The 17177-nt window shown below is 41.9% G+C and overlaps 1 protein-coding gene across 1 annotated transcript in view; it reads left to right on the top strand.

The window, feature by feature from the left end:
* Positions 1–17177, top strand: part of LOC144672780 (zinc transporter ZIP12-like) — a 92003-nt gene that overhangs the window by 13396 nt on the left and 61430 nt on the right. The window contains exons 2-5 of the mRNA XM_078534779.1: positions 731–1018; positions 2218–2425; positions 3374–3564; positions 14081–14258. Coding sequence (XP_078390905.1) covers positions 731–1018; positions 2218–2425; positions 3374–3564; positions 14081–14258 — 865 coding nt within the window. The remainder of the gene's footprint in view (positions 1–730; positions 1019–2217; positions 2426–3373; positions 3565–14080; positions 14259–17177) is intronic.

Below are 17177 nucleotides of genomic sequence, written 5' to 3'. Positions count from 1 at the left end.
CTCAATCCACTGACCAATACCAAATTCCATGAGTTATATCTGCATGTAAGGTGACAGTTTACGAATTTGAATTTGTAAATGCAAATGTCCAGATAGCTATGTTGGGAATTTAGAACAAAGATAAACTTGTAAAATCTACCCTATATTTTATGTATTTCATATATTACTTTTTACAATTCAGTACACCTATATATATTTGTTATACAATCAATATTACAGCACTTAATATTCAATATATATTTATAAAAACTATATTGCAATCGCATTATTTTAAATACGTACATAATTGGATATACTTACATATATTTTCTGTAATGTATTTATGTATTATTATGTTTTCCATGCTCAGCCATTCTATTTGTAATGATCACAGAATGAGAACCAGAAGCAGATAAAAAAAAGATTTACTTCCTTATATAACTGCTACATGAGGAGCATAAATCTGTTTCTTTAATTATCTATTTTCAGAGAAAGAGCAATTTATCAATAAGGAATGTAGCGGGAGATCTTCTATTAACGTTTATTTAATATTCTGTTAAAAAATTCAAAGCTAACTTGCAGTTTCATTTTTCATTAGTTCTTTAATTTGTTTTGAATTCACGAAAGTTCCTGTGTGCATCCTTTGGGCTCATTTGCATTATGTCTACCAATGAATACCAGTGTCTAATTACATTCAATTAAAGATGCCAAGATGTGGAATTATTCAAATTCAATTGTGCTTTAATTACAGTGCCTTTTGCCAAATGATACCATCTCAATTGTAAAGGAAGATAACGAAGAGCACCATCTACATGAGGATGCCTTTCACAGGCTTTCGATTCTTCTTCTTTACTATATCATTAATATGAAAGATATCTGCACTTCAAATATTCATCCAAAAGTTGAGGGCTACAGATTCTATCTCAGTAAGATTTTAAGCTTAAAGCCACATCAAGATTTAAATCATCTGTCTCATGATGAAATCAACAAACTTTTGGAAATCATTCAAGAGCATTATACATTTTCCTCCTGGACTCAGGTGAGGGAGGTCTTCTTTTACCAAAGCAATGTGAGCAGTGGATATTCTATCATGAATTTTGTCTTCAAGTTCAGGAAAATTAATGTTGGTAAATGGGACACACAAACATACATACAAAAATACAAATTAGGGGCAGGAGTAGGCCAGTTGGCCCTTGGACCCTGCTCCACCATTCAATAAGATCATGGCTGATCTGATTGTAACCTCAACTCCACATTCCCACCTACCACTGATAACCTATCACCCCCTTCCTTATCAAGAATCTATCTACCTCTGCCTTAAAAATATTCAAGGACTCTGCTTTCACCGCCTTTTGAAGAAGAGAGTTCCAAAGACTCACGATCCTCTGAGAGAAAAAAATTCTCCTCATCTCTGTCTTGAATGGGTGATCCCTTATTTTTAAACAGTTACCCCTAGTTCTAGATTTCCCCACAAGAGGAAACATCCTCTCCACATCCACCCTGTTAAGACTCCTCAGGATCTTATTTGTTTCAATCAAGTCGCCTCTTACTCTCTAAACCTCAGTGGATACGCCAAGACTGTCCAACCTTTCCTCATAAGGAACTTTTCTAATTTTGAATATCTGGAGAGTGAAATTAATCTTTGGGAATAGAGCAAAACAGTCAATAGCGAATTGGCAGTATTTTCTTTTCTATTGCAGTTAATATTGGGTAGGTTGTAAAACGGACTGCCAATTTATCATCGCCTATTGTGTGCTACTGCTGAGGACCAATTTCACCCCCCTAAAGTCTCAGCATTAAGCTTGCCTGGGTCAGGAATAACATAACAAAAATATATCTCAGAGAAGAAATCCTCAATGGAATAACGTGACATTTTTCCATTTCACATATGAGACTTCTCAGAGATTTCCAATTTGGTGTCAAATTGGTTCCAGTTTCATACAGTGGGCCCATAAACCTACCAGGAAATGGACTGAGAAACCAAACTCATTCCATGCAGTCAAAAGAGATTTTCATTCTATGTTCTATTCTGATTTGAACCCTCTTCCCAGAGATAAAAAGCAACCCCCTAATTAACTGTATCACACAGAACTGCTAACAGATATTCTTTTTCAGCATTCAAAAAAATACTTTTTTTGTAAGTATTGTACTAGTAAAATGTGTCTTTTTAAAGTTGCAATACACTAATGAGCTTTTTCAACTATGAAGGCATAACAAAAACATTGTTTTATTTTCTAGTGTATTGATGCAGACTGGCTGGAAGAGAAAGCTGGCATAGTGGGTCCACTGGGTGCTGATGAAAATACAGCCCCTCCTCTGGCTGGTGCAATCATTACTTCCATTCTGCAAGGACTTTGTATCAGAGGCTTAGCTTTACCCAAGCCACACTTTTTCACTGAATTTATTTTCAGATCACTAAACAGTACAACTAATATAAGTACTGCAGGTATGCCAATTAATCGAAACATCACTGGTGATAATCCTTCCTAAATTAAAGGAATATTATTGTCATTTAATGAAAAAGACTGACAGTATTAGAAGTTGTTTGAATCTGTCACAATTCTAACAATAATTATGATACTGAAGGGATTTAAGCGTATAATAATTATCATCGTATTGGATGTGTTCTCCAATTTTTACTAACCATAAAATAGCTTTCATGGTCATTGCTCTAGCCCACAATTTAGCACAATTATTAAATTCAGTTTTATAAATTGTTATGTTGGGATTGTGAACTCTCAGATTTAGATTAATGGTCCTGTATCATGACTATTAAAGTACTGTAGCAAATGCATAAACTACAGTTACCCTTGAATAATGACAAGATAATGGACAAAACCCTGGGTCCCATTTTGGTTGCCTTTGCCTGACAATAATGGGTTAGTAACGGCATCAAAGTGGACCCAGCAGCCCTAATGACATATTAACGCTGGGGCCCTGTGACATAAATACGACCCCAATTATTATTCTAGACCAGGACTAGTTGGAGACTTCATAGTGCAAGGCCCACTAAAGTAATCTGGACCATTGCCAGGGCACTTACCAACTGTGATTAGGAGCCCCCACCGCAAACATTCCTTGTCCATCTGTTCCCCTGAATTTAACTTGCTTGTGGCGCAACCTTGAGGCCTCAAGGCTCCCTGTTCGGTGTCCTGTAGCTCATCTGTCAGATTTAAGTTGTAGGAGCCTTCTCCCCTCCAGAATGAGCAGCCAATTGGTATGCATCAGCTGGTTGCATGTCCAAGAATTAAAATAGATCCTTCAGTCTCTTTGCAAATTTTACCTGCCTCAGAAGATGGAATGGGCTGGGTATAACTGCTGATAGGCAACATGCACATGGTTTGTGGTGGGCTAAATGGCTTATTGGCATTATTTATTCCCCTCTTTCATTCAGACCTGAATCATCTCCTTAATCAGCTGGGTTTGGGAAGATATTTTGAATCACGTTCACATGATCATGAAGATGATCGAAGCACAGAGAAGCAGTTCAAAGGTTCTGGCCATCTACGCTTTGCAATAAAGCATAGCCAAGATCATCATGAATGTGATCATGTACACGATGATGATCGATTCACATGGGCAAAGGTAAAAGAAATGTAAAATTGACCTGATTTCCCTTTGGAGGTGTGGTATCAATCTAAATTTTAATTTCCCCTGTTTTTCTGTTATTACACATGATAATCTATTAAAATTAGTATTTTCAGTTGACTATAGTTTACAACAATAATGTATTGGGAACATTGGAAAATACACAACTGGTAAAGACACAGTTCAAATTGGCCGATCCCACAAATCTCATACTGTACAATCATCCATTCCCTCAAATAGTTATTCAATTCTCCCTTAAATTTTTCCTCACTGTTTGTCTCCGCCATGTCCCTAGGCCATCTTTTCTCCATGTTCACCATTCTTTGAGTCAAATTATTAAATCAAGCCTGCCCTTTGTCTTGTAACCTTGAGTCTCCTTTGTCTTGTAACTTTGAGCCTATACTTTTTGGTTCTAGTGTTTTGGCAACCTTGAACAAATTTGATTTATCTATTCCCTTAAGAATCCTGAATGCTTGAATGATATCTCCTCTGTGCCATCACTTCTCCAAAATAAACTGACTCTTCAACCTTTTATTCGTAGTTCAAATGCTGTAAGTTACACCTCAGTTTGGCTGCCCTTTCTGCATTGGTTTTAATGCCTGAATATCCACGCTTTAGCACAGTGATAAAAATTGTAAACATTCTGAAGTTGTGAAAGGTGTTCTATAAATGTAAGCTCTTCATTTCAGACTCAATCATCTCTTGGGAGTTACGCTCTCTCGCTCACTGCACAGTCCATTTGAATGTCTTTACTGCTGCCACATATTGTATGGACCCATCAACCCTGTGAAATTCCTGCCTATATTAGGCAGGAGCTGCAATTGTGGAGTGGTTCAGAGAGTGGATGGGGACCTGTGCATTAACTACCAGATACAGATAGAATTGGGTGGGCAAAGCAGATGAGCAGCATTGAAAGGGGAAGATGAGACTATGAAGTAGAATGGGCAGTGACGAAAAATAAAAATAAAAATAAAACTAGATGGCGGTGAAAGAGGGTGTAGTGATTGTGGGTAAAACCTTTTCTATTGCTTTTAGGGGTCACGTAATTGTACTGAGGAATCAGCCCTAAGCGTGCGTAATCTTGGTGGCGGAGGTTTCTAGTCATGGACCTGGTTCAAGCATGTAGTTTCTAGAAGAGCTCTGTAAATAAAGTTATCCATTTCAAGTAAGAAATCTGTCCAGCACATCAAGTTTATTACAATTGGTGACGAGGCTAAATATCTCCGACGCTGCACCTCGCCTTGTGAATGTGAGTACATCAGATCTTAAGGAAAGAAAGCAAAGTATACGCACCAGTCATGCCACTTTTCAGCAGAATGACATGGAAGACTGGAGCCAGTACATAGAGTGCCTAGGTTTTTAGTTTGTGACGAATGAAATAACAGTGGAGGAGAAGCAGAAAGCAATACTTTTAAGTGTCTGTGGTAGCAAGACACATAACCTCATCTGCAGTCTGACGGCCCCAAACGTGCCCAATTCTAAATTTTTTAACGAGCTGGTAGGCCTCTTGAAGATACATTTTCAGCTGAAGCCATCGGTAATTATGCACAGATTTAAGTTCAACTCTAGAGTAAGGGCCCCGGGTGAGTGAATCACAACTTATACTGTGAAGTTAAAACAGTTGACCGAGCATTATGACTTTGGAGATACACTCAATGACACGTTGCAGGATCGTTTGGTTTGTGGCGTACATGACAACACCATTCAGCGCCGTTTACTTGCAGAAGTTAATATTCACTGGAAGCGCGCCATGGAAATAGCGCTAGCAATGTAAAGTGCTGAAAGAGACTCGCAAGCTTAGCAGAGTATGCAACATGGCGCTATTCTTCAGTTGAGGCAGAAACCTACTGCCGAGCCTGGCGCGAAAACCAGGGCGACAACAGCCAAGTGGGACACGGTCCCTGCTGCTCGAAAAATGAAAAGGCATACGGGAGGATCTCATCAGCAATTCAGAAATTAATTTGTTACCAATGTGGGGGTAACCATGTATCAGAAACCTGCAGATTTAAAGAGGCAGGATGCCACTACTGTCACAAAAAAGGGCATGTAATAAAGCAATGCAGAGTGAAATCGAGACATTCATTCAGACAGCAGGTCAAGTTAAATGACGTGCAATATATAACTGAACCAGAAGCTGCTGATACTGATATTTATACCCTATGCAATGTCAAAGTAGTAAAAACTGAACCAATAACCATCACTCTTCAAGTGAATGGGAAACCTCTAGTCATGGAGGTAGACACAGGACCATCAACCACGGTGGTAGGAGAACACACTTTTAAATACCTAAGTGAAGGTACCCAGCCACTGAATCTGGAGCAAACTACAGCTTAACTGAAGACATACACAGGAGAGTCAATACAGGTAAAAGGCATCGCCTCAGTACCTGTGTCCTATAGGCAACAGACAGCCCAACTTCCAGTGATCATTGTAACAGATGAAGGACCTTGTCTTCTGGGCTGTGATTGGTTACAAGAATTTAAGTTCAGCTGCTCAGAAATATTTCAAGTGAGAACGGGAAGAGATACTGAGTTGATACGGGAATATGACAGTGTATTTTGGAATGGGTTAGGAGAATCACAGGACCTTCGCAGGATGCAAGGATCCCTCAGGTCAGAATTGGTTCCATTGGAAAATTATGAAAGAAACAAAAAGAATATAGTGCCACTCTGGACAAACTGAAGGAACAGTTGGCAGAAAAAACTCAACAATGTTCAATATCCTAGGAGGAAGCCAAAGGATACAAGAAGGAGACAGAAGAGCTGAAGAATCAGCTGATTGAAACCAAAGAGGCATTAGAGAGAAAAGTCATAGAACTTTCCAAGATGCAAGTGGGCAACGAAGCCATGGGTAACTCAACCACCAAACTGAACCAAGTTAAGATTTCACCAGAGAGAAATTTGGCCGAATGTGAAATCAAAATGAAGAACGAGACAAAACTCTGCAGCAAGCAGAAAAAGAAAAGACAGAAATCAAACCCGAAAAGCCAATAGGCTGTGTCTCCAAAATCCTTGCTGCAGCCAAGAAGGGTTATTCACAGCTTGAAAGGAAGGTTTATCAGTAATATTTGGAGTAAAGAAATTCCATCAATATCTGCATGGTTGACATTTGAGCATAGTGTCAGATCATAAGCCACTAATGGGTTTATTTACATAGAAACATAGAAACTAGGAGCAGGAGTAGGCTATTTGGCCTTTCGAGCCTGCTCCGCCATTCATTATAATCATGGCTGATCATCCAACTGCTCCTGCTTTCTTCCCATATCCTTTGATCCCTTTCGCCCCAAGAGCTTTATCTAACTCCTTTTTGAAAACATGCAATGTTTTGGCCTCAACTACTTTCTGTGGAGGCGAATTCCACAGACTCACCACTCTCTGGGTGAAGAAATTTCTCCTCATCTCAGTCCTAAATGGTCTACCTCGTATCCTCAGACTGTGACCCCTGGTTCTGGACTCCCCCACCATCGGGAACATCCTTCCTGCATCTATCATTTATCTTCCTGCATTTAGCGAAAATAAAACAATCCTGCCAATAGCCTCAGCCAGAATTCAATGATGGGCTTTGATTTTGTCAGCATATGAGTACACCTTTATGCACCGTCTGGGTGACCATATTGCAAATGCAGATGCTCTCAGTCATCTTCCATTGTCAGATAGCATTGAACATGCTCCAGTGTCACAAAAAGTTGTACTTGTGTTGAATTTCCTGGACTCTTCGCCAGTCTGTGCAAAGCAAATAAAGAACAAACAGGGATCCAGTTTTATCAAAAGTCCGAAATCAGGTATTGCAAGGATGGTTGAATGCACCAGTCTCTGAACAGATAAGACCATTCTATGCCCGTAAAACTGAGTTAGATTGTCAAGATGGAATCTTGTTGTGAGGATCAAGAGTCGCCATCCCTTCGCAAGGAAGAGAACCACTCTTGACAGAGCTTTACAGTGCACATCCAGGCATTTTGAAGATGAAGCTGGTTGCATGAAGCTATGTCTGGTGGCCAGGTGTAGACAGTGATATAGAATGAATGGTTAAGCACTGTCTCCAGTGTCAGCAACAACAGAAGTTGCCCATTTCAGCTCCACTTCATCTGTGGGGGGCGGGGGCGGAGGGGGGTGGGGGGGGGGGGGGGGGGGCCCTGGTTGACCCTGGGTTAGACTACATATAGACTATGTAGGTCTATTTTTAGGTGCTATGTTTTTATTGATCATCGATGTGCATTCTAACTGGATGGATGCATATGAAGTTAGATCACCAACATCGTGTGCAGCTATTGAAAAGCTGCACCAATGTTTTAGTAGACATGGCCTACCAGAAGCCATTGTTTTGGATAACGGTACTGTCTTCACTAGTACAGAATTCAAGAGATTTGTGAGTTTGATTGGAATTGAACATATTAAAAAACAGCACCATATCACCTCTCATCCAATAGGTTAGCAGAAAGAGCAGTGCAAACTTTCAAAACAGGAATGAAGAAGTTATTCGAAGGAACATTAGAAACTTGAATTTCACATTTTCTTCTCAATTATCGTAGGACTCCTCATGCAACTACGGTTCAACATTGTCTAAAACACTGCCTTCATACAAGGTTTAGTCTGGTGTTTCCAAACTCAGAGAGGAAGGTAGAGAAGAACCAGAGTAGTTAGAAAGTGAATCACAATATTCATAGCAAAGCTCGAAAATTTGCTATGGCAGAGACAGTTTTTGTGCGGAATTTAGGAAATGGTCCTAGTTGGTTTCCTGGTATAATTGTCTTTGAAACTGGTCCTTTGTCATATCATTTGGAAGTGGAAGACCGGATTGTTTAAAAACATGTGGATCATCTAAGGAGTGGAGAAACATTCCAACAACCAATTATTCCACCAGTAATTGATGTCGAACTTTTAGTCTCTGAGGTGATACATCGACCTAGAATCGACATGCCTGATGTCTCTGTTGAATTAAATAATTCTGTACTGCCATTGTCTAAGGATGTCCCTGATGCTGCAGTTCATGGTCATGTCAATCCGGTGGGAGAATCTCAAGTCGTAGAGCTACATCGCTCCAACTGAATTGGAAAACCACCTCAGAGACTTAATCTATAATCGTGAAGCGTGCATATCTGTAAATGCTGTGGATTAAGATATTCTTGTAAATATAAATGTAAAAAAAAATTAAAGGGGTGGATTGTACTGATTGTGGGAAAGACCTTTCCTACTGCTTTTAGGGGTCACGTGACTGTACTGACCAATCAGCCCTAAGTGTGGGTAATCTTAGGGGCGGAGCTTTCTAGTTGTGGACCTGGTACAAGCATGTAGCTTCTACAAGAGCTCTGTAAATAAAGCTATCCGTTTCAAGTAAGAAACCTGTCCGGTACATCAAGTTTATTACAGAGGGAGAGAATGAATAGCAGTGGAAAAGGGTTTGAATGATGTGTGAAATATGAAAATGGAAAGCAATGAAGGGGAGGAAAATGAATGGCAATGAACATGTGTGGAATTGGATGGAGTAGTGTCTCTGTAATCTTAGCTCAGAAGGATGAAATGCCTAATGTATCTATTTTAGAATGCCTTTGAAAACTATAGTTAAAGTTAGTTGGATGTGGGACAGTGATTGTTGAGGTCATGGGGAGATGGCAATGAAGCCCAGACTAATGCTTTGGGGACATGGGTTCAAATCCCAACATGGCAGCCGGTGGAATCTGAATTCAGTTAATAAGTCTGGAGTATAAAACTAGGCTCAGTGATGGTCACCATGAAACTGTCATTGATTGTCGTAATAACCCATCTGGTTCACTAGTGCTCTTTATGGAAGGAAATCTGCAACCTTAGCTGGCCTGGCTGACATGTGACTCCAGCCTTGCAGCAATGTGGTTGACTCTTAACTGCCCCTTGAAATGGGCTAGCAAGCCACTCAGTTCAAGGGCAATTAGGGATGGGCAGAAAATGCTGGCCTTGCCAGCAATGCCCACATCCCATAAAAGAATAAAGAATAATTTTTTGGCAAAATGATGGGCTAGTTGAGGTATTGAAAATCTTAACTATTACTTTTGTTTTTCTGCTCTTTAAGATTAAAATTACTTTAATTATGAAGTATAAAAATGCTTACAATGAATCAGAATGCATTATTTTACAGTAGAAATTCAAAAGATTTTTGTGTCTTCAATGGGTGGAATTTTCCCTTCCGGGACTAAGTCCTGTGGTGGGCTGGGACAGAGAGTGTTTCCTGCTGCTGAGGCCGCCAGGAATTTGCGCTAACCCTGTGTTATTAATTATGTGGTCAGGGGTTTCCCAACGTTATTCGCAGCAGGGCGGGCTGAATGACATGCACCGCGCTGTCATATCCCAGTGCCATATTTAAAAGCGCCCAGACAGCAATTTACCCACCGCTCAAGAAGGAGATGGCCAGAAGAGGAACCTCAGCTCCAGCACCCAAGTTCAGCAATACCTTCCTGGGTGTCCTGCTCAACAAAGTGGAGGCCAGGAGGGACATCCTCCATCCATCGGATGGGAGGAGGAGGCCGAGCAGGGAGACGAACCCTGCATGGGAGCAAGTCTCCAGGGCAGTCAGCGCCCAGGGCCTCCAACAGAGGACTGCCCTTCAATGCTACAAAAGGGTGAATGACCTTATCTGCTCCGCCAGGGTAAGTGACCCCTCGGCTGCTCACACTCACCTCAATGAATGGTACAGGGGACATGGGCCTCAGTGGCAATGTGATAAGGTCATGCCTCATAGCCCCACTGCAAGCCATCTACTCTACAGGTGGACAGGCCACTGTAGGTCCCTCACCTTTTCACACAGAGAGCTCACATGCTGTTTGGGACGGGAGGGGGGAAGGGACTCATGCGTAGAGGACACCATCAAGCACCACTAATGACATGCTTCCCTGAGCCTTATCCTTATACCTGCATGGGCTCACCACTTTGAGGGTGCTAGCCCAGAACCCTTCAGGACAACCTGCAGTGCATCAATCACATGGCACACAATCCAGTGGGTTATTTGTATATCTGGAAGTTTGGGAAAAGTACATAAACCCAATTGCTCTCAACCCCATCTTCTCTCGTTGCACAGGAGGAGTTAAGCCTTAATCGTAAAGAGAAGCAGAAGACGGGAGGTGGTCGGCCACACTTAAAAGAACTGACTGACTTCGATGTGTGGGTAGCCCAGCTTGCAGGGGTGGAGCGGGACACACCCATCAGAGATGGAGGTATTGGCTTGTGGCCTCCATTCAGTAAGGGTCCATGCATGTCATAGAAACCTCAGGGTCAAGGATGCAGCTCATGCAGTCACTCGCTCTCTCATCTCTCACTTACAGATGCCACCAGGAAGAGGGCAAGGCCCGAGAGTCAGAAAGCCTTGTCCTGCATGCACACAAGCCCGGAGAGGAGTGAGGACATCGCTGATGAAGAAAATGCACCTGTAGAGGCACCACAGCAGACACTTGCACCCTCCACCAGCCCAGAGACACACACCTCAGCGGGTATTAGTTCTAGTTCAGAAAGGGTCTCACATTCTGGTGGTCACTGCATGGACGTGTGTTGCAGCAGGAAGCGGCAGGATCAGCTAAGCTCACCGGCACTTGGAGAAGTGCTGGGGAAGAGGCATCTGCGAGGCTTGAGGCCAATGACGGTCCTCTGGAATTGGGCTTCCAAGACGATGCTGGAGAGGCAGCAAGAGACAGGGGAAAATCAGGCAGAGATGTCGAAGGCCCTCAACAGAGTGGCATGTGAGGCGGAGGAGACCTCCGCTCGCTGGCTGATGAAGTTGTGCCGGCATGTTCACGCATAAAGGTCTCTATGGGGAGGATGGTGGACTCCATGGTGAACCTGGCCCAGCAGGTTCTGTTGAAGATGCATGCAGACCTGCATTCCAACACTGGAGCCATAGGTGAGCTTCTGCAGTGGCTATGTACGAGGGGGATGGGGCACCTCGACCTCCCTCCAGGTGCCCTTTCCCCTCAAGGAGTCAGGCAGGGGCCTTCGGGCACCCAAAGGGAGGGGGAGCGGCTGTTGGACACCCCTGAGAGCTCTGCTCAGGAATCTCTAAGGGTGTCTGGCCCTTCAGAATCCCCTTTGCCTGTGACCCCTTCAGCTTCTGTAACCGCAGAGGGAGCAGTTGCCCCGCAGCAGGACAGCCAAAATAAGCCGGGGGTCCTCCAGACCCCGGGTCTCCAGAGGATGGACGTCAAGGTCATCCAATGTCAGAGGGCCTATGCTGCGGATGTTGGGGGAGAACCTAGAAGAAGTGCTAGGGAAAGAAATATTAAGAAGTTCTGAATTCACAAGTGGTTGCTTGGATATTGTTACACATATCACACTTTTATAAATATAGTTCATTTGCACTTTAATTATATCTGATGTGATTTATTTGCGATAGTCCTTAAGCCTGTGCACCCCCTGTCCCTGCGATCATCCTCCGCAAGACACCCATGTACCCTGGGATCATGCATGTGGAGGTATTTGCCAGGGCCCTTGTGAGCCATGTGCAAGAAGTCTCCTGAGCACACTGACCCTTTGCCCCTCACAGGCTCATCTGTTCCAAAGCCCCAGCATTGTGAGCACTACATGCTGGGGTTCCCCTTCAGTTGTCCAGCAGAGATAACCTGCTGCTTCTGCCCACCCCCACTGACCCAACTCCCATGCAGCATCTCCAGATCTCCACCACGAAGCTCTTCATAGTTGTGAGTAGCCATGATTTTAGTAATATCTGAGGTGCAGTCTAACACCTTTTCCCGTCCCACTGTCACCCACACCCTCCCCTCCATAGCCATTGACCCCCCACCAGAATCATTTTCGACTGCCCCACAGTGACCCTTCAACCCTCCCCCACTACGTTCCGTCCCGCCTAGATGAATGTTGAAGTCCCCTACCTTCCTGAAAATCTCACCCCCGTAATGATTGATATGCCCCCTGCCTTGTCCTTCCAATCCCCTGAATTCCTCAGGGTAGTGTCTTAGGCCTAACCATCTTCAGCCGCTTCATCAATGACCTTCCCTCTATCAATAAGTCAGAAGTGGGGATGTTCGCTGATGATTGCACAATGTTCAGCACCAGGATGGCAACCTGTAACTAGTGAAGTGCCACTGGGATCAGTGCTTGGGCCTCAGTTATTTACAATATATATCAATGACTTGGGTGAAGGAAATGAATGCACTATCGCCAAGTTTGCGGATGACACAAAAATAGGTGGGAAGTCAAGTGGTGAGGATGACACAAAGAGTTTACAGAGGGATATAGACAGGTTAAGTTAGTGGGCAAAAACTTGGCAAATGGAATATAATGTGAGAAAATGTGAGGTTAAGCACTTTGGCAGGAAGAATTGAGGAGCTGAATGTTATTTAAATGGAGAAAGACTGCAGAAAGCTATAACACAGAGGGATTTGGGAGTCCTTGTGCATGAATCCCAAAAAGCTAACATACAAGTTCAACAGGTAATAGGGAAGGCAAATGGAATGTTGGTCTTTATTTCAAAGGGAATGGAGTATAAAAATAGGGAAGTCTTGCTAAAACTATATAAGGCACTAGTTAGGCCACACCTAGAATACTGTGAACAATTTTGGTCCCCTTATCTAAGTAAAGATACACTGGCATTGGAGGCAGTCCAGAGAAGGTTCACTAGGTTGATGCTGGGGATGGAGGAATTTTCTTATGAGGAGAGGTTGAGTAGGTTGGGCCTGTACTCATTGGAGTTCAGAAGAATGAGAGTTGACCTTATTGAAACATATAAGATTCTTAGGGGGCTTAACAGGGTAGTTGCTGAGAGGTTGTTTCCCCTTGTGGGAGAGTATAGGACCAGAGGGCATAATCTCAGAGTAAGGGGTCATCCACTTAAAACAGAGATGAGGAGGAATTTCTTCTCAGAGGGTAATTAATCTCTGGAATTCTTTACCGCAGAGGGTTATAGAAGCTGGGTCATTAAGTATATTCAAGGCAGAGATAGACAGATTTTTAATCAGTAAGGGAATCAAGGGCTATGGGGAAAAGGCAGGAAAATGGAGTTGAGGATTATCAGATCAGCCATGATCTCATTGAATGGTGGAGCAGACTCGATGGGCTGAATGGCCTACTTCTGCTCCTGAGTCTTATAGTCTTATTAAAATATCCCCTTAGCAGTCTAAAAGTTAAGGCTCAATATCTGGGGCTCAATTGTGGTTTTTCTTAATTCATTCGTGAGTGTGGGCATCGCTGGCTAGGCCAGCATTTATTGCCCTTGTTCAGAAAGCATTTAAGAGTCAACCACATTGTTGTGGGTCTGGAGTTACAATTAGGCCAGACCAGGTAAGCACAGCAGATATTCTTCCTTAAAGGACATTCGTGAACCAGATGGGTTTTTTTGGTTATCTACACTATGCTATTATACCCCATGATTTATGGTTATTGGTGTCTGCAAAGTGGGCCTGACACAAAAGCAAATTTGCACATATTATGTATGGATTATTAATTCCTGCTGTACCTCATTCAAACTTGTGGCTTATATGGTCCTTTCTAGTTTTATAAATGCTTCAACTTCAGATAAATTGACTGCCATTTTCCTCAACTAGGTTTGCTTTTCTGCCGAACAGCTAATGGAGATCTTTGCAAATGGTAGTGATTCTGCTATTTCAAAAGAGCACTTCAACCAGATGAGCCCTGCAATTATTCAACAGCTACTTAGTGGAGCTTGTCAACACAGTGAACGGGAATATGCACAATCCGTTGTCCTGCCAACTAACACTGAGAGTAAGTCATAATAAATAATATCGCTTTATAACTGGCATCTCTACAATGGGAGAATTAATACACACACATAACTTATTATGTGCCCTGTAGGATTGACCAGGCACTAAGTTTGAGCATTCTTTGCAATTAAGTTCTCTGCCAGTCTTTCACAGATTAATTTGAAATATTTTTCCACACACCTCTCATTGACATAAGCAGCACTTCTGAGAGATCTGGGAGTACAGGGCCCCTTCCCTTAGAATGACTTTCTAGTATTTTCCCAGGAAGGGGCAAACTATGACCAATGATAATTACAAACTAAAACTTCAAAGCATGCAATCATACCATCAGCGCATTAAAATTATTGATGGCTGAACCCTGTTACAAGTTACAGTCTGCCTGCCAGAACATATTACTCAGAGCCAACATACAGGGCCCACTTTATAATACTTCTGTACATCTGCTAAAATAGAGTTGTCAGCAATTGTGTACAAGTAGGGACACATTTTCCTGAACATTTCAGCAATAGACATTTCACTGAAAGAAAATTGTCTGCAGCAAATTAGAATCAAGCTCACTAATGCCCTAGAACAACAGTGGTGAAAACAAATATAATGTTTGAAGTAAAGTTGTACAAAACAGTCAACTATTTTATAAAATGTTAGAATTCCAACCTGTGTCCTTATTGGAGTAGAAATTATAAGTAGAATTGACTATCTTTCAGCCGCCCCAGATCATGAGAAATAATCCATCTCTGAACTCTTCTGAAGCCCTGGACTAATGCTTATGTAAATATGTTAGGAACACGATCCCTAAATGGTTATTTTATGAATAGCACACTGGATTAAAGTATACATAAAACACATTAAAATCGAATCCTTAGCCTCCTTTTTGAAGGAACGCACTTTTCTTGTGTAAAATATGAAAATTGGTGTAAGCACTCATTTACAAGCATTTACACAACAAATATTCACAAACCAGAAAGCGAACATTACAGAACAAACATAAAGCCTCAGAAAACATGACCTTATTAAAAATCATTCCAGAACAGATGGTATTAGAAAAAGTAATAATGAAGCAGTTGAATTATTGCAAAACCCACTTGGTTTACTATTGTTCTTTGGAGAAGGAAACATGCCCTCTTGGTTTATATGTGACTCCAGTCCCACACCAATGTGGTTCACTCTCAACTATTCTGTAAAGTAACCTCACACACTACTTAGCTGTATTGGAACATTCAGCAATTCAAGGTTCACCATCACTATCTTCCCAGGGTAGCTTGGTATGGGCAATAGCTGTCCTCCTAGTTAGGGACACTGACACTCCAAGAAATTTTTTTCAAAATTAGTAAAAGAGTCCAGTTTTTTCCTACTGTCCAGGAAAGAAAATACAAAATTGAAAAAGAAGGGAAAAAGAAAACTGAAATTAAAACAGAAAATGTTGACGGTACAATGCAGATTCCTCAACAACCCGAAAGGGAAAAGACGAGTTCCTGTTTCATGCATGGACCCTTTATGCCGACGAAATATCTCCAACCATGTTGTCAAGCAGTCCGTTATCTTTGTAGATGCTGAGGGTCCTTCTGTGTGCTTCCAGTATTTTCTGCTAACATTGCTACAACACTGCAGATATACTCAGTACAGATTAAAATTGATTTTAGACATAATGGTTTTAAAATTCAATCTGGCTATGTTTTAAGATTTGTTCTTGAGATGTGATGAGTGCTGATACAACCACATTTATTGTCCCTTGTTAGATTTCTCATAGGGTATTAAGACTCAGCAAGTTGTGAGACTAGAGAGATCAGACTGGGTGAACATTAATAAACCATTTGAATTTTTACAACAATTCAGCCATTTTCATTTTTTATTTAGTGGCAACGCACAAATTTGTACATCAGTTCAGTTCTACAGCTTGCTGTAATGGGATTTTAATTCATGACCTTCACATTGCTTGTCCATTATAATAACCATCCAGCCACCACCGCCTCCCCTCCCCCCCTTCACAGAACCTGGCAGTGGTCCAATCAGCTCCCAGAAGAAAGGGAGGAAGAGGCTGATCTGGATACAAATACAAAAAAAAAACAAAAATAGTTTTCAATTCTTCAAGGGTCAATTCCGCTTGCCCACTTGAACCCCACTGATGGGGTCCACATTGACCCTTGTGGGGACTGCTACACCTCACTTCACTGGGTGTACAGCCACCACTTCAGCATCAGGTGTCCTCCATATCTATGACTGAGAAACCCTGCCTACAGAGGCCCTGTCTCTGACCCTGCCCAACTGAGAAATAAGCAAATTCCCAGAAATTCTGCAAATTCTGCCAGGGTTACACAGCAGAGCAGGGCACCACCACCCACACCCCCTCCCCCACCCCCCCACCCCCCCACAACTATCCCGAGTAATTATTTCAGGCTCATAATTGTTACTGAAACCTAAACTTTAAAATTTGTGCCTGTGAAGATTAATCTAGAATTGGGAATTATACTATTTGCAAGACTATACATGACCCCTATGTACTCTTTAAATGATACCATTCAAGTCATTGACCACAGAGCCTAATGGGATTCTGCAGCAATAGAAAGAAATTATTCATATTTAAGCATGAAGAGTAACTATCAGGGGACCATTGCATTCTAATTGCATGAAATATTGCTTGTCATCTGGCATCCACATAAAAATACTTTGACCTGTTTACACTGAGGCTACTGATAGCACAAAGTGTCAAGGAGTATTAGGTAGCAACTGAAATGTTCTTAGTCCATATAGTTAGTGCCCCTATCATGTGGTCCCACTACTCACTGAGCCATCAATGGCCACTTCTAACAGTTAATTATTTCTCATAACATAGTCTATCTTAAACTTCAGCTTCATTTTATTTATACAGTATTTGCTGTGGAATCTAATATTGTTCACTTTTGAAAGGATTCCTCTCTCTGTT

The sequence above is a fragment of the Cetorhinus maximus genome, chromosome 3 (genome assembly GCF_964194155.1).
Source record: "Cetorhinus maximus chromosome 3, sCetMax3.hap1.1, whole genome shotgun sequence".
NCBI classification, from domain to species: domain Eukaryota; kingdom Metazoa; phylum Chordata; class Chondrichthyes; order Lamniformes; family Cetorhinidae; genus Cetorhinus; species Cetorhinus maximus.
Note: the sequence above shows the minus strand (reverse complement) of the source record. Positions and strands in the feature narration are given on the sequence as shown.